This window comes from Microtus oregoni, unplaced genomic scaffold (genome assembly GCF_018167655.1).
Source record: "Microtus oregoni isolate MIOR12 unplaced genomic scaffold, Mior012 000033F_ref0000390, whole genome shotgun sequence".
NCBI classification, from domain to species: domain Eukaryota; kingdom Metazoa; phylum Chordata; class Mammalia; order Rodentia; family Cricetidae; genus Microtus; species Microtus oregoni.
Window position 1 is genome coordinate 4386832 of NW_024543092.1, and position 22761 is coordinate 4409592.

At 41.8% G+C, this 22761-nt stretch overlaps 1 protein-coding gene across 3 annotated transcripts in view; it reads left to right on the top strand.

Annotated features, from left to right (window-relative positions):
* Nucleotides 1–22761, top strand: part of Utrn (utrophin) — a 519634-nt gene that overhangs the window by 181335 nt on the left and 315538 nt on the right. For all 3 annotated transcript variants that reach the window (XM_041680416.1, XM_041680414.1, XM_041680415.1), the window contains exons 25-34: nucleotides 442–597; nucleotides 5588–5758; nucleotides 7711–7890; nucleotides 10506–10640; nucleotides 12537–12686; nucleotides 14462–14623; nucleotides 15425–15553; nucleotides 16234–16407; nucleotides 18056–18211; nucleotides 20918–21088. In XM_041680416.1, coding sequence (XP_041536350.1) covers nucleotides 442–597; nucleotides 5588–5758; nucleotides 7711–7890; nucleotides 10506–10640; nucleotides 12537–12686; nucleotides 14462–14623; nucleotides 15425–15553; nucleotides 16234–16407; nucleotides 18056–18211; nucleotides 20918–21088 — 1584 coding nt within the window. The remainder of the gene's footprint in view (nucleotides 1–441; nucleotides 598–5587; nucleotides 5759–7710; nucleotides 7891–10505; nucleotides 10641–12536; nucleotides 12687–14461; nucleotides 14624–15424; nucleotides 15554–16233; nucleotides 16408–18055; nucleotides 18212–20917; nucleotides 21089–22761) is intronic.

Here is a 22761-nt window from a genome sequence, read left to right on the forward strand (position 1 = left end):
GTGGTTCTCAGCCTTCCCAATTCTGCCACCCTTTAATCCAGCTCTTCTTGTTGTGGTGATCCCCGGCCATAAAATTATTTCATTGCTACTTCCTAGCTGGGCTAAGTTTGCTACTGTTCTAAATCGTAATGCAAATAGCCTGCTATGCAGGATAGCCGATATGTGACCCCCCAAAGGGATAGCAACCCACAGGTTGAGAACCACTGCTCCAAATTAATTGAAAGTAGTGTTTCCCAATGAAATTCAAGTATTTCTAATCTATCTTTTTTAGCGAGTGGCTGTCTTAAATTTCTGAAAAGAGGTTATCTTTTAAGTGGCTGAGTCTTCTGACTGCCAAGCAATATGACCGTGAAGTAGCTTCAGGATCCGGGCAGATAGATGTGAATCTGATATCTACTTACACGGCAGTAGACTCAACATGGGCTTCTTTCCTATATTTAGACATTTGCAAATGAAATCGAAACGATCGAATCATCTCTCAAAAACATGAGAGAAGTAGAGACTGATCTTCAAAGTTGTCCAGTCACCGGAGTGAAGACTTGGATCCATGGACGAGTAGCGGACTACCAAGCTCAGCTGGAGAAATTCAGCAAAGAGGTGAGCTTTTCGCCTTCACTGTAGCTGGTTTCTCTTGACCAGGGAAAGCAGAATTAAAGATGGTGGTCTAGGACATTTACAGGAAAACATAAAACACACACATAAAGTGTGTGTGAGCGCATATGAATGTACAGACACACAAGTTTATATATCTGTACATATACATAATACGCATATTTATATAATATATAATGTGTACGCATATGTATGTGTGTATGTATATACACATATATATTTGTGTATGTATATACATACACACACATATATATTAAAGTTAAAGAAGAATATTGCTTGTTCAGTGGGATTCAAGACTTTTACTTTTTCTTCTTATTTAAATACAGCTCTACACATTCATTTATAATCCTCGTCTTGCCTTGAGGACGTTTGAGTGTGGTGTCTACTAATTATAGCTATTAATCTTTTAGGCAGCCGATATTCATTCATCAGCTGCAGTTTAGTATTCTGTTAATTAGCGTCTGTGGCCAGGCCTCTTTGGGTGCCTGGGGACACAGCTATGACCAGGCTTTCCTTCCTCTCGAGAAGGTTGCATTCCTGAGAGGCAGGTGAACTATCGGAGAGGGCAGCCAAGAGGTAGGAGAAGGTGGCTATTGTTTCGAATAGGTTGGCCAGAACATGTAGTAGGGGGAGTTTCCAGTCCTAAAGCTCAGCTGTGGTGTGTGTGTGTGTGTGTGTGTGTGTGTGTGTGTGGTGTTTATTGAGGACCCAAGGCCCTGCAGCTTGTGAATGAATGCAGTTAGTGACAGGGAAAGCAGGAATAGCCAAGGTCGGAAGGTGGCGAAACTCACTCAATGGTGCAAGCATGTTGGATTTCATTTTACGAGTGATGTCAGCTAGTTTGAGAGGCTTTTCTAACATTTACTAACTTTGTTATTAATGTGTGTATGAATGTGTGGGTGCATATGCCACGGATGCATGTAGAAGTTAAGAATAACTAGTGGGTACCAGTTCTCTTCTGCCATTGTGTGTGGGTCTAGGTGATTGAACTTAGTTCACCAGGCATGGCTGCAAGTGCCTTTACCTCTGAGCTGTCTCACTGGCCCAAGTTCGAGAGTGTTGAGCAGGGACATGACATGTGGCAGACTTTTTAAGGTCCCTTCCACTTTCAGGTAGATGGTTTGCTTTAGAAAGCTAAGTAGGGAAGCAGGGACAACACCTAAGTCATTGCAGACTCAAAAAAAGGAGAAGTTCCCTTGAGGCATGCCATGTGTGCCCTGTCTTGGAAACAGACAGGGCTTGGCTAGAGGATGATGCATGACGGAAAAGCAATGGTCAAGGGTAGCTCAGAAGATTGACAAAGGGTTAACACTGGGTTGTGGTACTCTCTATTTGAATGTAAGAACTGAGGAGGTGACACTTCTAGGGGCAAGTGATGAGTCAGTCCCGTTTTTGGAAGGATCAAGGCCGAGGAAATTCCACACATGCAAATGGCAATTCTTTTTCTCTTTGTAAAATTTTCGCTTTTTAGTTTTTAGTCCTCTTGGAGCATGGGAACCAGAAGAAAGTGAGTAACAAAAGTTAATAGAGCCAGGGGTGTGTGATGCCTTGGGCCAGGTTAGCCCAGTTGAAAATCAAGTTTTAACTTTGACTAGGTTACCTGAGGAAAGTACATTCCCAGGAGTTGTGGGGACAAAATGTTACTGAACAGTGGAGGAGGGAATGAGAAGTAAGGAAGGGGTTGAATATGACCAGTTTTGAGAGAAATCACTCTCTTCGGGGAATAGAGCCAAAAACATAGGGTGGGACCTGGAGTTGGGGAAGGTGGATAGTTTTGTTTTGTTTTTTAATCACCTAATTGTGAGAAATAGTACAGGGTGCTTTATGCCGAAGAAAACAACTTCCCTTAGAATGTGTGAGGCAAACAATTTGAGTAAGTTGGGAAGTGGGGCCTGCTTACAGCAGTAGGGACTGAGGACTACTTCCAAGGGATGTCTCGGAGACCTCTGCTTACTGCCCCGTGTAAGGAGAGCTTGTCAGTGTTGTGAAGGCACCCAGCAGGTTGTCTCTGCCTTCTCGGACACCTTGCAAAACTAATGGTGGTGTAGATGTAGCTGAGTGAATGACAGTCGTGAAAAAAAGAGGAGAAAACGAGAAATTCAATCATGTTCCTCAGAGCATGCCGGGGCTATTGCATTTTTCTTGATATAATGCTTTTGGACTACCGTTTCTATTGGTAAATCTTATGGTGGCATCACTTGATGGTTTTTTCTTTTCTGTTTTGGTCCAACTTTTTCATTCTGAACATGTTTAAATGTAGAGAAAAATTGAAGTGAGGAATCACCCATGGGCTGATTCTAATATTTGTCAATAGCTAGTGTTATATTACATTTTCTCTTCATCTGTGAAAATGTGCTTTAGATAAGAAGTTGAAATTATCCTATGTTATAGTACAGTCTATTATTACAAAGTCAAAATACCGTTACCAAACTTAAGAAAGTAATCTCTTTATAAAATTACTGAATACACTAGCCAAATCTGTATTTCTGTATCTGCTTCATAATCTGTAAGTGGCTGGGGTTTTGTCTAAGTAAACAGAGGATGTGGTTCTTAAGTGACATTGAGGAACAAGCAACTCTGGCTTCCATCCGTCTATTTATCCCCTATCTCCCTGTATCCATCCGTTCATCCATCTACCCTTCATCCTTCATCATCTCCATCCATCCGTCATCTGTCGTCATTATCTATTACCTGTCATATATATCCACCCATCCATCATCTCTCCCCATTCATCCTCACCCGTTTGCTCACTCATTCATTACAGAAATCTGCTGTGCATTCTATTTGATGTGAAACATGGACAGAAAATTTAGGAGTCTTCAGCAAGGAGTAGCTACATGTTGTACGAAGAGTGACTTAGTTAGATCAGTTCTAGACAATCTATATCAGTCACTAGTAAAAATGTTAAATGTAGTTTTATTGTAGTTAGCAAAAATAGGTATGTCTGGGGCTGGAGAAATAGTTCAGCAGTTAAAAGCACTTCCAGCTCTGGCAGAGGACCCTGGTTCCATTACTAGCACTGTCACGATAGCTGATAACAGTCTGTAACTCTTGATGCCCTCTTCTGGCTTCCGTGGGCACACACATGCCACACAAGTGTACCTACAGGCAAAACACACCTTCATACAGAATAAAAAGAAATAAGTCTAAAAAAAAAAGGCATGCCAAACCAAAAAAAAAAAATACATAGGAATGTGTCGCACCTATGTTATCATGAAAGAAGTTATTACTGTGCTAAACTACAGAGTGTATAGATATGATTTTGAGGGTTTATTTTCAACGTTTCTATGGTCCTATTAAAATGTTAGAACTGATTGCTGTTCAGAGAACACAAAAAACCTTCTGGAAGTGGGCCCAAAGTCTTCTCCATTTATGTGGTTATATTCCACACACACACGCACGCACGCGCGCGCACACACACACACACACACACACACACACTATAGGTCCATAGTTCAACGTTTCTATGGTCCTATTAAAATGTTAGAACTGACTGCTGTTCAGAGAATACAAAAAACATTCTGGAAGTGGGACCAAAGTCTTCTCCATTTATGTGGTTATATTACACACACACACACACACACACACACACACACACACACACTCTATAGGTCCATAGTTTTAGTAAGAACTGCCTAAGTGAGAGTGCTGACCATCCATTGTGGGAGCAGCGCTGCCTGGCTTCTTGATAGAGGGCAGCAGCACGGAGGGGAGGTGGGCCCTGCACAAAAGTTGCCTGTCTATTTTCAGACCTATGCGCCTGTTTGGAGGGAGGGAACAGGAAAGCCACTAACTGTTCCTTAACCCACACTCTTGTTCCTGTCCTGGCTTCTGGTTACTATCACACAGCCCTGGTGAGGTGGCCTCCACAGTGACATGTAATTCGAGCAGGCGGTTGGACATGTCAGGGAGAGGTTGTACTATTCCTGTGCTACGGGATCAGCTCTTCCAGCTGAGTCAGTTTGTGGTTAGTGGGAGGGACTTTGAGAATATTCCCAGACTTCTCTGAGGAAACTCACAAAGTTACTGAACCAGATTCAGCTAAATAGCTATTTTCAAACATATCTTCTACTTTCTTCAAATTTATTTTATGTGCCTTAGTACTTTGTCTGTATGTGTGTTGTGCGTAGAGTGTCAGATCCCCTGGAACTAGAGTTAATGTTACAGACAGTTGTGAGCTGCCATGTGGGTGCGGGGAATTGAACCCACATCCTCTAGAAGAGCAGCCAGTGTTCTTAACTGCTGAGCCATCTCTCTAGCCTGTGTCTTTTTCTTCCTAACCACAGCATTTTATAGGATAATATCTTATGGACACCTTTTATAATAGTTCTCCTCGCTCCCAATTTTCTCTTTATTTTTGAGAGCAGGCTTCTTTCTGTAGACAAGGCTGGCCCCTGATTCACAGAGATGCACCTGCTTCTGCCTCGCAAGTGCTGGGATTAAAAGAATATGCAACCATGCTCAGCTCCACCCTTATTTTAAGATGTGAGGACACAGTGGAAATTTTGCTTCCTGTTTTTCTTTTTTTAGATAATAAACAGTGTTGCAATAAAATCAGCTGGTGTGTATGTTTTTATTGCTTCAGGTTAATTTCCTACATGTGGAATTAAAGGGTCATAAATCAAGCTGGAATGGAAGCAGAAGCCACCTCCCTGCTGCCGAGCTTTCCCTGTGCTGGAAGGTGCTGAGCAGGGTCCCGGGGAGAACAAACACCAGCTGTGAGCCCTGTTTTCAGAGTTCCAGAAGATATTTATTTTCAGGCTCGGTTCACGTCGAAAATCTTGTCTAGAATTTATTGTATTTTCATAATTTCTTACATTCCATAGCATCAGCACAGGATGTCTAAGAAGTTTTACTTGAATATTAAAACATAAAGCTGGAAATTTATTGCAGTGTCTTTAAATATTAAAGTGTAGAACTTGGCAGTTAGTGTGTTAAAATCTATTTACTGAGCACAATGGCTTTTCCTTTCTAGATTGCTATTCAAAAAAGTAAGTTGTCTGATAGTCAGGAAAAAGCCACGAACCTGAAAAAGGACTTGGCCGAGATGCAGGAGTGGATGGCTCAGGCTGAGGAGGAGTACCTGGAGAGGGACTTTGAGTACAAATCCCCGGAAGAACTGGAGAGCGCTGTGGAGGAAATGAAGGTGAGGCCCTCTACCCTGCCCAGTGCCTCTTTATGCTAATCAGCCTGCCCAATGGTACCACACAGAACCACATAGCCCAGTCTACTCACAGTACGATTTTCAATTCAGAAGAATGAGATGAGCAGGAGAGCAGGTGTGGTGATTCCAGTTGGGAAAGGAGGCTGATGCCAATCCACTGGTTCAAATCCACCCCAGAGTTGATGCCATGCGGTCCCTGGGGACAGGCATGCAGGATATAGCCTTAGGGAGCCACACAGGACTTCAGACTATCCAAGAAGGGCTGTGCAGAGAAACTGTAATTTTTCTTTTTTATCATAGTAACACCTAGACTATAAATTTACCATTTTAGTATTTTCTCAGTGTATATTTAGGGATGTTAATTATAGTCACAGGGGCATACAGCTTCTATCACTGTTTCCTGGAAGCATAATTTTTGGTAAGGAACAAAAGAGACTTCTTCAACACTTAGTTGGAGGTCCTCCTGGTTCTACTGCATCTGATTTCAGTCAGTACTGGGTATTCACGAGAACCCCAGAATGCCCTCTGAGCAGGAGGCAGGGCTATAGAGTCAATATTGGGGGCACACGGGAACCCCAAAACATTTTTAGAGCAGGAAGCCGGGGTTATAGAGTCAGTTTCGGGGCCACACTGGAACCTCAGAGTGTCTTTAGAGTAAGAGGCAGGGGGAATACAAAGAAGGTGAGGATAAGTTGAAGTCAGGCTGTGGTTCCAGAAACTTCTGTTCCTGTGGCAGTAGTTGTTCTTATATAATGAAAGAACTGGGCCTCAGTCCCACATTGCCTCCACTACTCTTCCAACAAGACTTACCCTTCTTTTTCCAAAATATCAAGTAACATTGTATATTACCTCACAGCTAACTCACCCGAAAGTCTTATCTAGGGCAACGTTTTCTATGCAGATAATTTTTAAAAAGAGGTTTTATGTGACACTCATGCCTGTTCTCTCTGAGTCAGTACACATAAAAAGAGACTTACTTAAGCTGTGTAAGGCACTGCACTATTTTTTTTAATGTAGCTCTTTTTGATTTTTTTTTATATTTTTAGTATAGGCAATATTTTAAAGGTAGTCTACGATATAAAGCATAACTACCGCGTTTATCTCTTACACGGTTGGAATTGTAGTTTGGTGCTGTTCTTAAAAGTCATTACAGTTAAGAGCTGGGAAAGATGAGATTAAAATCTTTGATTGGGCAGCACTTTGTTTATTTTTATTCTTCAAAACAGCCATTAGGAATTTAAAAGCGACTACACTTAATTATGTTCCCCACACCCCGGGGAAGCTGGAATCCATTAAGCAGTAAAGCCAGCTAAGAGGGACCGCGGAAGGCTGCTGCTGCAGGTGGATTTTCTTGCATATGAGATCAAGCACCTTGAGCACAGAGAGGCAGCTATTTTTGGATCAGGTTGTCCAGTGGAACTTTATCATCTTTGATGTGCTGTTCATTATTGGAAGGATGGATATACCTATGTTCTAGGAGGATAAAGTGTTTTTTTTTTTTAAACAAGAATTTGTGGAACATTTTTAATGGATGCCTGTGCCACAGTATCCTGCCGTTTTTGAGGGTGTTTATTTATTTCAGTTTAATGTGTTCAGACCTCCAGTGGTCAGTTAAAATGAGTTCATTTAGAGCCTTACTCTGAACCCAGAATTTGAAACTCTTTCTTGTCAGTAAACCCTGTTGAAGATAGCTTGCCTGAGAACTCGGGTGCTACCAAATGAAAATGTTGTGGGAACGGGACATGCACATTGGAACCCAGAGGAGTGAGATTTTATATTTAGCATCCTTCCTTCAGAGAAACTCAGGCTGTATCATTTGCTAAATAACGTTCTGCTCAGGCCGATAGAAGAATTTGGGTGTTTTAATTTTGCATCAATTATTATTATTATTTAAGAAGAGAGCCGTGTTTCAAGTTGCCTTTTTCTGGGGACAGAGGGCGAAAGAGGACGTGCTGCAGAAGGAGGTGAGGGTGAAGATTCTGAAGGACAGCATCCAGCTGCTGGCCACCAAGGTGCCCTCTGGTGGCCAGGAGTTGACATCGGAGTTCAACATGGTGCTGGAGAGCTACCAACTTCTCTGTAATAGAATTCGTGGAAAGTGCCACACACTAGAGGTATGAGATTCCCTTCTTCTCATGCAATGCGAATTTCCTTACCTTATAAAAAAAAAAAAGAAAACTCCATTATTTTATCAAACATTGAATTATCCAAGTAATTTTTATGGATGAGGTAGATTAAAAAAGAAGAAAGTTTTTTTTTTTTTAAAAAGGATAACAAGGTCTGTCTCCATTTCTTTTTTAGAGAATTTGTTTGCAATAGCTTATCCCCTTCAGATTTTGATATTTTTATGTATTCACCAGTGTTCTCATGTTATGAAGGGGCTAAAGAGTCCGTTTTAATCCTCAAAATCCCCATTTTATAAGACTCTAGCCTTTCTTTTTAAACCTGGTTAACTACACAGATGGGAATTCAAATTTTTATTTTCAGTAGTGTCTAAAGTTTACTGGAGGGGGAAAAAGAACTTAAATATGTTGATTTTTCTTTGAATTTTTGGTAAATATCTTCCCCCAGTAGATGGAAGATATAGATTGTTCTGTTGGAATATTTTAATGAAGTGGTCTCTCATTTTAATGACTTTTCAAAAAAAAAATCTGGTTGAAAGATTTAAGAAACATTTCTAGTTACTACAGTGTAAATGAAACATAACCCTGAGACTAGTGATTGTGTTGTGGTCATTTCTGCAGGCATGACAATGGCAGTGGAAGAATTTTAACTAACGTTACTCATTCCTTAGTTGTTACCTGTCACCTATGTTACTGAGTGATTGTTTTTGAGGCAGGGTCTTCCCAGGTAGCCCTGGCAGGCCTGGAATTCACTGTGTTGATCAGGCCGACCTTATATTGGCAGTGGTTATTTCTAGTTCTGCCACCCAGGGGCTGGGATTGCAGGTGCCCAGCTTTCATCTATTTTGTGTTTAGATAATTATGGAAATTGAGACCAATTAGTAAGAACGGTACTTGACTAGGGATGAGCCTGCATCCTGGGACTGCTTCTCTGTCGCCTTCCCTTCCTGTAGACCTGAGCAGATTCTTCAGTCTGCTTTCTGCTGGAGGAATGTGGGGGCAACTAAAAACTTTTTTTTTTGAACCAAAAGTCAGCAAATATGGCAGAGACCTCATGTCTGAACTGTGTATCTTTTTGTTTGGTTAAGAGTGGTATTTCTAAAGGATTGAAAACAGCATAAAAACACCTATCTACCCACACGAAAGATGAATCTGTGACAGACCCTGGGTGTCAACCCCTAAAATTCGAAACACCTTTTCTCTGCTTCTCTATAGAAATATTTGCTGAGCCCTGTTCCTCCAAGCAGAGCCTGTATGGGGTATGGATGGGACTGTGTCGGTACCTCTAAAGAGGACAGATTAGAATTCTGTGCTGATGAGGAGTGAACTAGCCAGGTAATGCTGGAGAGCTCACCCTGGTGGCGGAGACAGGGAAAAGCTGGTGGGCTGACCAACCCTGCAATTACCCAGGCCCAGGACCAGGGTTATGTGTTGGCCCACCCCAACATCCTCTATCTGTGCTCTACTGGAGCACGGAGGTGAGAATGGGGGATTGATGCTGTAGACCAAGGGCTTCAGGGTCCCCATGAGGCAGGGCAGCAACGAGATGTCCAGAAAGCATCCCAGTGAGGGCCCAGCATTGATGATGCAGCAGAAACCACAGACCTTGAACCATTTCTTCGCTATGAATGCCTCCATGTAAAAATCTATGGATAAAGAGGTTTATTGTGTGACTCACTGTGTAGCTTCCATGATGAAATTTTTTTTTCTTTTTTTCTCTCTAAAATTTTATTTTATTTTTTGCAGGGGGGGTGGTGGATGGGTGGGATCCAGAAGCATGATGTGAAAGACACAAAGAATAAATAAAAGTTAATAAAAAAAGAATTCTGTGTCAAGTTCTAATCTTAGGTCAGGTAAGTTTCTCTTTTATGGAGCAAGGGGAGAGGAGGTCTTCATGCACGCTTTCCCATCTTCTCCTCCTGCCTGAGAACTCTCAGTAGTGAGGGCACAGAACTGCCTGCCTCGTGTTTTGGCAAAATGGGGCCCTCTTCTTACATGGGTGTATCCTTATTAACTTGGAAAGAAGTACCGAGCCTACAGAGATATCTATGCCCATCAGTTATCTTGGAATTGGAATTGAGTATGTCCCCAAAGACTTAAGTTTCTATAAAAAATATCATGAATGATCTTTATCCTTTGTCTTAAATTTTCATTCATGTATGTATGTATATATGTATCTATCGATCCATTTATTTATTGGGTGGTAGCAGGTACTGGGGATTGAACCCAGGGTCTTTGACTGTCAGGAAAGCACTGTGACCATTGAGCTAGTCTCCAGGTCCTCCCTTATCTTTAAAGTAAAGCAATAGCTTTATGATTTTCACCCCTATTAATTATAGAGGTTTGTTTTTTGACATGTAACTAGGTCCTGGGAATTTATTTGAATGGAAACTGAGACAGCCTCTTTCCCATCCCCCTCTCCCTCCCCCTTAATTGCTCCAGTTTATTGACAGATTTAGTTTTGTTTCATTTATTTGCTGTTCCAGCTTCATCGGTTTCTGAGCCGCTGCGTATTACTCACACTGAAATGGAGTTATTATTGATCGAAGAGATGACATATGGCATGGCTTCTCATTCAGTTTTAATGTTCCCTTCTCGTTCTTTAGGAAGTCTGGTCTTGTTGGGTGGAGCTGCTTCACTACTTGGATCTGGAAACCACTTGGTTGAACACTTTGGAGGAGCGTGTGAGGAGCACAGAGGCCCTGCCCGAGAGGATAGATGCTGTTCACGAAGCTCTGGAGGTTGGCACCTGATGTCTGAGCCACAGTTATTTTCACTGTGATGAGGACAGATGTGTTGTCTGTCTGTCTGTCTGTCTGTCTAACTGCTTATCTGCCTACCTACATCTCTCTCTATTTAATCTATCTATCTATCTATCTATCTATCTATCTATCTATCATCTATCTTTCTGTCTCTATATCTATATCCATGTATGTATGTATGTATGTATCAATCTATTTATATCCATCTATCCATCCCTCTATCTCTCTCTCTCCATATCATCATCCATGTCTGTCTGTCTGTCTGTCTGTCTGTCTCTCTCTCTCACTCTATCTGTATATATCCATCAGTCCTTGTATTTCTATGTATGTATGTATGTATGTATGTATGTATCATCTGTCTATGTGTGGCATACCATAGGATGTGTGTGGAGGTCAGAGAACAACTTGCAAACATTGTTTCTCTCCTACCACTTAGATCCCAGGGATTAAATTCCAGTTGTTAGGCTTGGTGGCAACCTCCTTTTTACCCACCGAGCCATCTCATTAGCCGATGGGCACTCTTTTATCAGCCTTGTAAGGCAGGGGCTGTGTGAATTCATTTTAGACACTGTAATGCTCACTAGTGGGGTCCAGTTTATTTCACCATCCCCTGGACAAAGTGTTTTGTTTCTTCTCAGTTATGAATATGGCATGAATCATGCTTAAAGTGACTTCTAGCTCATTGTCTTCAGATATTAAAGGTAAAGCAGGCTGATATGTATATTTTTGAAGGCAGGGTTCCCACTGTGGGAGCTAGACAGCAAGACAGGGCTTCAGATCCCCGGGACTAAGAAATGTCCCACAGTCTTCCTTGTTCAGCAGTTTCCAGACCATGAGTGCACGCGATACTGTGGAAACTGCTTCTGAAATGAATTACAGTATAACCAGGGAGGTGTGTGTATGAAAAAGAGGGTGAATGTGAATATTCTTGAGCAGAAGCAGTAGGGAAAGTGGAGCAGGAATCAACAGCTGACAGGAAGACAGAGACAGTCCCGGGAACCTCCACTCCTGAGGTGGATGCTCTGCAGGAGGAGAGTTATCAAAGATGGAGGCTATGGAAACCTGGGGACACCCATTAAACAAACCGCAAAGATGCTTTCCTCATAGGAGAGTAAATACACATTCTAGAAACCCAGAGAATGGAGAAAAGGAGAAGCAAGCTCCATGATACACACTCTTAAACATTATATGTATTTCTCCTTTTGTGTCGTTATTACTTTTATGCATGTATATGCAGGCCACTAAACTGGGTCAAAGGGCTCATAGTCCTAACCACTTTGGAAAAAGTTAAGATTTTTTTTTGTTTTTGTTGTTTTTTAATTGACTATTGCATGCAGACAAATCATAACTTCCTATGTTTCCATTTTCTTATCTGCAGAATAGGAGCAATATTAAGTCCATAAGGTTAATTGGATTTATGTCTATAAAACTGTATACATAGAAATACTTAGTCTATTTCTGTATCATGAGGTAGAAAAATGAACGTCTAATTTTGCTAATGTAGTGAATAACACTTGGAATAATTTTATTTGTATAGCATAGTTTTATACACACTGGTAATTTCTCATAAAATTAATAATTATTGTAATTATTTTATGGGATTACATTATCACTTATATTCCTGCAGATTTTCTTTGGTTTTAGTCTTATGATTTTTGCTAATGCTTTGGTGGATAATTCTGTGAATTAGTTATTTCTTTAATTTTTGCTGTTATTTCTTAGGTGGATTTTTAGAAAGTAGAATTACTACGTGTCTTAATATGGCATTTTGCAGTTCTCGATTCACTTAGTAAATGTGTTATAGTGATAATTATTATTATTGCTAAATAACAATTCATTATTATTATTACTATTTATTTACTGTCCCTGTCGCAGTCTCTGGAATCTGTTTTGCGTCACCCAGCGGATAATCGCACCCAGATCCGGGAACTTGGGCAGACTCTGATTGATGGTGGGATACTGGATGATATCATCAGCGAGAAGCTGGAGGCTTTTAACAGCCGATACGAAGATTTGAGTCGCTCGGTGAGAACCAGACATGCGCAGTGTGATTAGGTAGTTACTGCACGTGCCGACCCGCAGAGAGTTCCCCTCTCTTGGAGCTTCCATGCTGGTTACACATTGGTGAGAACCAGACATGCACAGTGTGATTAGGTAGTTACTGCACGTGCTGAGCCGCAGAGAGTTCCCCTCTCTTGGAGCTTCCATGCTGGTTACACATTGGTAGTCTCCAAATTGGTCCCGGGTAGTGAAGGCCTTGGTGTGGTGGGCATTAAAGGAGACAGCCAATATTGATGGGAGCCTGAAAACTTTGAAGTAAGTGTGGTAGAATAGATCTAATATTTATTTGTAGGTCACACACAACTTGATGAATAACAAACAAACACGCAATGCCAGGCCTGGCGTAGTAGTGCATGATTTTAATGCTAGCATTCAAGAGGCAGAGGTAAGCAGATCTCTGAGCTTGATGTCAGCCTGGACTGCATAGGATGTCCTAGACCAACTGGAGGCTACATAGCAACACATTGTCTCAACAAACCTTTGTCAGTGAATGCAGCCCTGTGGGCAAGCGCTTGCCTAGCATGCACAAGGCTCTGGGTTAAATTCCCAATACCCACTCACCCCTGCCAGGTACTTGTTACTATTTCTTTTTGTGAATTATGTTATTTTCTGCTAGAATCGTATTATAGTTCTATTTAAAAATAATGGGGGGAGGGAGGCTGGAGAGATGGCTCAGAGGTTAAGAGCAGCAGCTGCTCTTTCAGAGGTCCTGAATTCAATTCCCAGCAACCACATGGCAGCTCACAACCTTCTATAATGAGATCTGATGCCCTCTTCTGGCTTGCAGACGGAATATTATACATAATAAATAAATCTAAAAAAAAGAATAATAACTCCTATATCTATATCCTAGGAACTATCAGGGTCATCAGAATTTAATAACTTATGAAAACAACTTTGCTTGGCTCATATCCAGGTTGTATCTCAACATGCATGTTCATATCAATGATAAGAGGAGGGGCGTTGTTCTTTTCTTAGAAGGTTGGGGAGATAATTAGATAGCTCTGACAGATTACTGAATAACAACTGCTGAGATTCAGACTATAAGTAGCACTGAGCATAATTCAAAGGTGTGAGGCAATTGGTGGCATGACACACGTGCACCTGTAGAATCTGTTCTCAATTTTAGGAAAAAGTTTTTAGGTATTTATTCTCTTGATAGGCATCCTTACTACATATTATTATTGGTATTATTTTTTGGCTAGGCATTGGTGATTCTTAAAATTGCCTTACATTTCTAACAAATAAAAGCTTTTAAAATAAAGTGTAAGGTTTAATTTAAAATGTTTTATGTATATGTATATGAGTATCTGCATATACGTATGTACACTGTATATGTGTCGGGTGTTTATGGAGTCCAGAAGAAGGTGTCAGATCCACTACAGTTGGAGCTAAAGATGGTTCTTTACGAGGTCAACAGGTACTCTTAACCATTGAGCTGTTCCCCTAAATAGGCATTTTTTCTCTATTTTATATGTCCTATGGGAGATCGTTTTGTATTTGTGTTTTGTGATTGTATGCATTAACAAAAGAAGTAAAAAAAAAATGAGAGATTCGACTGCTGTGTCCACGAGGCGCTGGAAGAACATCCGCACTCTTATTATTGATAGTTATTATTTTTTATAAGAAAAGCTGCAGTCTTGAACCAGTACTTTATTATAATCTTCATGGCCAGAAAGCACAGCCAGCTATTTATATTTGTGCTGAGCAGTTCCAAAGGAAATGTCTCTTCTGTGCAGGCCGAGAGCAAACAGATTTCTTTGGAGAAACAGCTTCAGGTCCTCCGTGAGACCGACCACATGCTTCAGGTGCTGAAGGAGAGCCTGGGGGAGCTGGACAAACAGCTCACCACATACCTGACCGACAGGATCGATGCCTTCCAACTGCCACAGGAAGCTCAGGTATTGCTTTCAAGTCGAGAGCCTTTGTGTTCTGAGAAAGACCCCCAGTATCCGGCTCCTCGCCGGCCAGAGCCAGGACAATGACGAACACTCTCTATGGAACTACCTTTGATTTTGACCTGTTCTTGTTCCCTGAGTGAGAATCTGACACATTTTCTCTTTAACGTTTTATTAGCTGTATGTGAAGGGGTGTTTTGCCTACGTGTTCATGTGTGCACTATGTTCACGTCTAGTGCCCATGGATACCAGAAGAGGGCATTAAATGCCCTGGCACAGGAGTCAAACCTTTGTAAACCGTTGTTTAGGGCTAGGAAATGAACCTATTGGAAGAGCAGACAGTGCTCTTAACAGCTGAGCCATGTCTTCAGCTCCTGCCACACATTTTCTGCATTCGAAAATGGCATACTATTTTTAGCTCTAGAGTTCAGACAGTTTATTCTGTGTAAATCAGATGTGAACATCAGAAATGACATGCAAAGACACACAGTAGCTTACAGTGCCACGGTCTATGTTATTATCATGCACCCCTCCCCAAGCTTATTACAGTGTATCACAAACAGGATTAGGCATTGTATGACTATATTGAACGTAGGTATCATTATTTCTTTCCATAATTTATTGTTGTTGTTGTATAATATCATACTGCCTGCAACTTACTATGTAGCCAAGATTGGTTATAAACTCACAGCAATCCTCCTGCTTCAGCCTTCAGAGTGCTAGGATTGCAAGCATGAACCACTACCCCCTGGCTTCTTTCTGCGCTTTAAAACACTATGCCCTATTTCTTTTCTGTCCTGTTAGAAGATCCAAGCAGAGATCTCAGCCCATGAACTCACGCTGGAGGAGCTGAGAAGGAATCTCCGATCCCAGCCCTCGACCTCCCCTGAGGGCAGGACCGCTAGAGGAGGAAGTCAGGTGGACCTGCTGCAGGTAATGACCAGGCTTTCCCTTTGCTTTTTATATATGGCAGGTATAGAAAAGCAAAACAGAAAGGCTCGACTTCTTGGGTAATTTTGCTCTGTATGATGTGTGTGTATGTGGGGTGTGGGTGAAGTACTAATGGCTCATTGGGTACCTTTGTTCTGTACCATGATGCAGACAATAGGGTGGCAATGGAGTATTAAGGGCTCATTGCACTTCCTCGGCAGCAATAAACTATCAAGTTTTAATAGTTAGGTTGAGGAGAGAGTCTAGCCTACCAGTTGGCTTTGTATAGACCATGCTCTGACCACAGAGGCTGCTGTCTTGGGTAGGATGAAGGACTACTTAGGTGCTTAGTGGGTAGAATGAGATGGACTTCCACTCCTAACTTGTCGTCAATGGTATTTGAGGTTTGTGTTCGTGAATTAGAGTTTCTTGAACAAGTGAGAAAATTAATGGGCTTTCATCCCAGAGACACCATCTCTATCTAGATTCCTATATTTGAGATTGAGATGTTGGGCATTGCCCATCCATGGCACCGAGCAGTTCCTTTACATGATCAGAGCCTTCCTAGTTCCTTTGGGCTTTCCCGGGTGGGCTTGTATTTTGAAAAACCTTCCAGCATTATGTATTTTACCAGTTTCTAATGGGAGAGATCACGAGTATCTTACTCTCATCTCTGCAAACAGAGGAAACTTCGAGAGGTGTCCACAAAATTCCAGCTCTTCCAGAAGCCTGCGAATTTTGAGCAGCGAATGCTTGACTGCAAGCGTGTGTTGGATGGAGTGAAAGCCGAGCTTCACGTCCTGGAGGTGAAGGATGTGGACCCTGATATCATCCAGACCCACCTGGACAAGTGCATGGTGAGCCTGAGGGGCAGCTTGCACGGCCAGAGCTGCTCTTAGGGTTTAGTCCAGAGCTTCTGTTCTTACTCCTGGGTTCAGACGTCGTGGGTGATGGAGAACATAGTCAGAAATAAGAAAAGTGGCTCTCCCAGGACAATTAGAAGATATAAGAGAAATAGGAGGAGGTGAAAGCGATGGTTATGGTCTATACAGATAAAGGCAGTAGATTAAACACATAAATAACATGTATTATAAAAACAAACATGTAAATCACAGCGTGAAGTGAGAAGGACCTCTGCAGGATGCACTGGTAAGCTAAACCTTCCACAGTAAATTTGAAGCCACTAGACATACCACATCTAATGTGGGTAGCAGGAATATTATAGAGTGAAAAAATTGTTCTGCTGGGAAAATGACATTAAAATCAAAGTTTAAACTTAAGAGGGGGGATGAAAGGAATGAGAAATAAGACCTTACTGTTTCATTCTCTGTAGTTTGTTGAACAGAATCTTCTACATGAAGTTAGTGAGAGGATCTGAGCTTAGCCTTACTGTCATGCCTGGCAGTCTTCTGAGAGGAGTTTAGGGGGAGATATTGGGTCTTGTTGAAGCTGTCATTTCTACTGTTTGTTTCTTACATGCATGGAAGAGAACACAGAGAGGACACATTTGAATTCCATGCAAATGTTGTCAGCATCTCTTTGTGTATTGGCATGTGGTGGCAGACATCAATGTCCTGGATATCAGAGATAATGGCTTTGTGTCCTTGAAGTGTTTTGGGTTGGGTGCTGATGTGTGGATAAGCTGCCTGGGCAGACTGGGGATTCAAGGTGACAGGGATGAAGGCAGTTTGGAATGCAACCTGTTGTGGAACTCCCATTTCATAGGACCATGTCCACCTTGGTACTTTAAAGCTTTTGTTATATTTCCAGGGTGTAAATTATACTTGCCATGGTAGATTTCCTTCCTCAGAGAAATAAATGAGTAAGTGTTAGGGATTCCACGTTCTTTCAGGCACACTCCAGGGGCAGCTGTCTTCTAGTCATGGTGTTAGGAATTAAAAGCTTTTCTGTGGGTGCAGGGAATTGAACCAAGGACCTTGTGCTTGGAAAACCTGTGCTTTCCCATTGAACAGTCCGCTAGCCCTACAGTGCCTTTCCTATTGACCTCGGGGTATTTCCCGTAGTTTTTGAGGGAGACGTGTTTATGACAAATACCAGGATTTGTACTCATCATTAATAGACCCATCATGTTTTATGTTTAAACAAAACCAAACTCTATTAATTGCTCTCTTATCTGATTTGAAAAATTGTTGCAACCTTGGCTTCCCTTGACTCAACCTTCAAACCACAGTAGAGAAAGATAATGCCCTTTGATGTCCTTGGTGAGATATTAGCTGCCCAGCTATAGAAGCGATGTTCTTTTTTTTTTTAGTTTTTTTTTTTAGTTTTTCCAGACAGGGTTTCTCTGTGGCTTTGGAGCCTGTCCTGGAACTAACTCTGTAGACCAGGCTGGCCTCGAACTCACAGAGATCCGCCTGCCTCTGCCTCCCGAGTGCTGGGATTAAAGGCGTGCACCACCATCGCCCGGCCAGAAGCGATGTTCTGAAATGATGCCAGTTGCGGAAATTTTCTATTAACAATTTAAAAATTTCCTCTCTTTCAAAGAAACTGTATAAAACATTGAGTGAGGTCAAGCTTGAAGTTGAGACGGTCATCAAAACAGGGAGGCACATTGTCCAGAAGCAGCAGACAGACAACCCGAAAAGCATGGATGAGCAGCTAACGTTCCTGAAGGTTCTCTACAACGACCTGGGTGCACAGGTAAAACATTTCACTCTCTTCCCCGTTTTTATCTCTTGATTTCTCCATCTCTCTCCCTCAATCCCTATCATATTTTTATTCTTTACATGCATATTAAGAGTAAAATTGTTGGTAGTCATATAGATATTTATTTTTAATACTTAATACAGATCAATGTTTCTATTTTCCACGGCTAGTGAAATTCTCTAAGTTATTCTAAGGAAATTCAACAAAGTAGTAGTTTCTGCTTCAATCTTACTTGCCTCTGAATTTCTAAATTGAAAAGTTTACCAAGGCATGTTAATGTCAGGATCTAGTAAGTGTTAAGTGGCAAGTGGTCCTCAGTAGTCTACTGATCTAGTAAATGTTAGGTGGTAGATGGCCCTTATTTTAGTCTACTGAGACTTAAGATCCTCCGCTGAGTGGGTGTTACATTTGGTAGGCCATTCCTCTGAGTACCTGAATTCACTGGGTCCCACAGGAAAATTATCCTCCTCGGTCTTTGAGAATTCACCGCTGCAATTCAGAGTCCAAAGAACACGTGGAAGCCAAACTGACAGTGTTGAAAAACTGGTTTAGATAGCGTTTTGTTTGTTTGTTTTGAGACAGGGTCTCCCTATTATGTAGCTCTGGCTATTCTGGGCCTTGCTCTGTAGACCAGGCTGGCCTGAAACTCACAGAGATCCCCCTGCCTCTGCCTCCCGAGTGATGAGATTAGAGGTGCGTTCCACCATACTCAGCTTGGGTAGTGGTTTAATTCTTCCACAGTGGTTGAACATTAGGCTCAGACTTGGGTTCGGAACACTTTCTGAGGAAGTGGTGCATAAGCTGGGATATGAAAAATAGGTCACAGTAACCTTGGTGAATGCAGGCGAGGATTATAGAGCAGCTTGTCTACATCTTTGGGGGGAGAGACAGAAGGATGTGTGTGTGTGTCTGTGTGCATGCGCATGCGTGTGTGTGGTGTGAGGGTACCAGAGGAATATGGGTGTCTGGCTCTGGCACTTTAGCTTATTGAAATGTTTACCAAGAATGAATGGTTATATAGCCGAGCATGAGAAGGAATGAATACTCAGGTAAACGCTTTACAACCTCCCATGGCCCAATTCCCCATGCAGATTGCCCCTCTTCCTGCATTGATGAGGTTGAGAAAACTGTGTGTTCTTATGAGTTGACCTATGAGTTGTTTTCTTCCTGATATACAAATCTTTGTTAACATTAAGTTTGGTGATCATTGTATAGCTGCTTGGGCAAGTCAAAGTCCGAGAATCATCATGTAGTTCAAGTGTTTATCATTTCAATCTGCATTAAGGTACTATGGATTTAGTGTTACGGATTTGAATTGAAATCCATCAGAAAATATTTCAGTTAAAAAATTTAATAGCCATTTGGGCATAAAAACGTCAAACTGCACCAAAGGAGGGAGAGAAACAGAGTGTGATGCCATGTTACTTTTGAACTAATTTGGTCTCTCTGTCACTTTATATCTTCTTAGAAATGTTCATCTCAAATGTGACATGCTATTCCCCTGCCTGTTATCTGTACATTTGTGCTTATCAAAGTAAGACATACATCAGTTAATTTATATGGTAGTCAGTTGTACCCTTTAAGGTAGGTGAGTTCTCTCAGCTTTCTGGTTTGAGTCATTGCTTTGGTTTGAGAATACCATCATGTTCTTTTAGGGATTAGATTTGTTAAATTAGTGGTGTTGTCTTCTTATTTGGCCTTGACCCCCCTTAAATTTTACCTTCCATGAAAGTGGAGAAAGTATTGCTCATCTCAGAAGCTATTATGGATTTTATCGCGTGACACATTTAAGATTCATTAGCACATTGTGGAATCTACTTGAAGGGGCTAAAGAGGGGTTAGGATGTAGACTGCCTAGCAGGCTCAAAGCCCCAGGCTTAATTTCCAACACCATATAAATGGGGCATGGTGACTATTTTTTCTATAATCCCAGCCCTCAGGAGATGGAGGCAGAAAGATCAGAAGTTTGAGGTCTTCCTATACTGTCGGCCTGGAATACAGAGTCCCCATCTTAAATAAAAGAGACTGATGTTAGTTCAACTCATTTTGCTTTCTGTCAATTAGAAGAACAGAACAATAAGATTCACGGTGTATAGTCATCTGCTTTTTAAGTCATGTGGTTCTTAACAAAGCATGTATTTGGGAAAACGGTGCTTTTCTCCCTCACATGGCTACCTCCCCCTGTGCTTATGCTTTTAAATGGAACCCTTCTTTGAGAGGATGCTAAGCCATTTTCTCATTGAAATTATAATGTGCGCCGATTATTGTTTCCTTGATATTGCTCCAAGGCCTGGGCTAAGTAAGTCCTTTGTGTAAGCATTTCTCTCACTTGGTGCTTAGAACAGTGGGACTGGACTCTGCCTCCTTCAGCGTGGAAGTGAGTGGTAGAGCCTGCCATGCACAGCCCAGGGTTTCCCAACACTTGCTCACTACAGTGTATGGAATTGCAGGACCCAGGTGATGCTGAAGTGATGGAAATAAAACAGTCATGGATGCCTTTGGGTTGACTCTGAGTCAGTTTGCATCCTTTCTGAATTCATTCTCATTCATGTTCATCCTTTCCTTGTTCAATTGTAATTCTTGTTTATCCTTGTTTTACAGTGTTCTTGGCCCCTTGTTCATCCTTGACCCCCTGTTTATTCTTGACCCCCTGTTTGTCCTTGACTTAGTCACCATGTCCTCCCCACCTCCCTTATTCAGGTGACAGAAGGGAAGCAGGACCTGGAAAGAGCCTCTCAGCTGTCCCGGAAGATGAGGAAGGAGGCCGACACCCTCTCCGAATGGCTTTCTGCCACAGAGGCAGAACTGGTGCAGAAGTCCACATCGGAAGGTGTGATTGGTGACCTGGACACAGAGATCTCCTGGGCTAAAGTGAGTTTCCCTTGGGGTGGCAGTTGGTGTCATACCGGTGGCATTTGTTTGGGATAATCTAGGTGGACACTATCTCTACTTCGTATTAACCATAGCTTCAGCTTTTCTTCACAGCTTTCTTTCCTGATTTTCTGTTCTGGGAAGAACATTTTAAATACAATCTGTTTGTTTATTGTCTGTTTCCAGAGATGGTTTCTTTCTGTAGCCTGGGCTGGCCCTGTACAGGATGACTGTAAATGTGCAGTAGTCAAGCTTCCTCAGCTTCTCAATGCCAGGATTACAGTCATGTGCACCTGTGTACTGTGTGTATTTGTGTGTGTGTGTGTGTGTGTGTATGCGTGTGTGCTGTGTGTATTTAGTTCTGAAGTTGAACTCAGATGTCCTTTGCTTTCTTTGGGACAGGCTCTCGTCTTAAACATGAAGCCTGTTGATTTGGCAAGACTGACTTGCCAGCATACTCCTGTCTCTCCTTTCCTGGTGCTGGAATTACAGTCGTGTGCTAGTGTTCCTGGCTTTTCACTTGAATGCCCAGGATCTGAACTCAGGTCCTCATTATTGGTCAACAAGCACTTTACCAACTGAGCTAGCTCCCAGCCTTATTAAACACTTCAGCTTCCAAAAGCATTAATTTCAAATCATCAAGGTTTTTTATACTTTATGTTTAGGTAATATTTGAAAAATTTAAATATTAGAAGTTAAGCACCTTAGCTGAGCATGGTGGTGCATGGCTTAATTCTAGGACTTGGGAAGCAGAGGCAGACATATCTCTGTGAGTTCAAGACCAGCTTGGTATGTACATGGTGAGTTCCAGGTCATCCAGGGCTATGCATACTAAGTTAAACACCTTGAAAATCTAGGACATTTTCCCCCACTATTTATTCAGTCTTTGAATTATATACAATAATTTTATATTAATTAATGACCTTTATAATGCAAAATAACTAATACAGTGATCATAATCACACAATTTAAAGAAAAATCCATACAGTACTTCCCTTGAGCCCTATTTATTTTTGTTTGGAATAAAGAGGTAACTTGCTGCTTCCTGCTTCTGAGCTGGACACAGGATTGAGTGAGGGGGAGGGGACCTCTGTTTTCCTTAGTTTGCTTCATATGAAAGAGACAGGTACGCTTCAGAGCATGCTGCAGATACATGATGGCTGCAGAAACATGTATTACAGAGTCTCTCTGAGTGTCCTCTGTACGTGATTCCGGTCACTCTCTGATGTAACTGAGCAACACGACTTTCCCTTTCCCGAATACTCTGTGGAGAGGACACCTGGGAGGAAGTCAGGCTGTCACACTGGAAAGAATATTCCAGTTTAGAAAATAGCTTCTGGAAATGCTGCCTTTGCTGTGGGTGTGTGAGGGAGGAGGAGTGGAGAGGGGTGGGTGTGGGTTGTGTAAGGGATGAGGAGAGGAGAGAGGGGCGTACAAGGAAAATGAAGAACACTGATGGTCACCAGTGCATTCTGGATGACTGAAAAAAAGAAAGGACCAAACGTGATTTTATTAGATCCATGCTTTTCAAGAAAATATAATCTTCTTTGTTTAGTACACATTGAAAATAATTCTTCTCCACCGTTCCATTCTCTCTCCTCCCTCCAGTCCCTTCCCCTGCCATCCTTTCTTTTTGAGACCGGGTTTCAATAGGCAGCTCAGAGCGGCCTTGG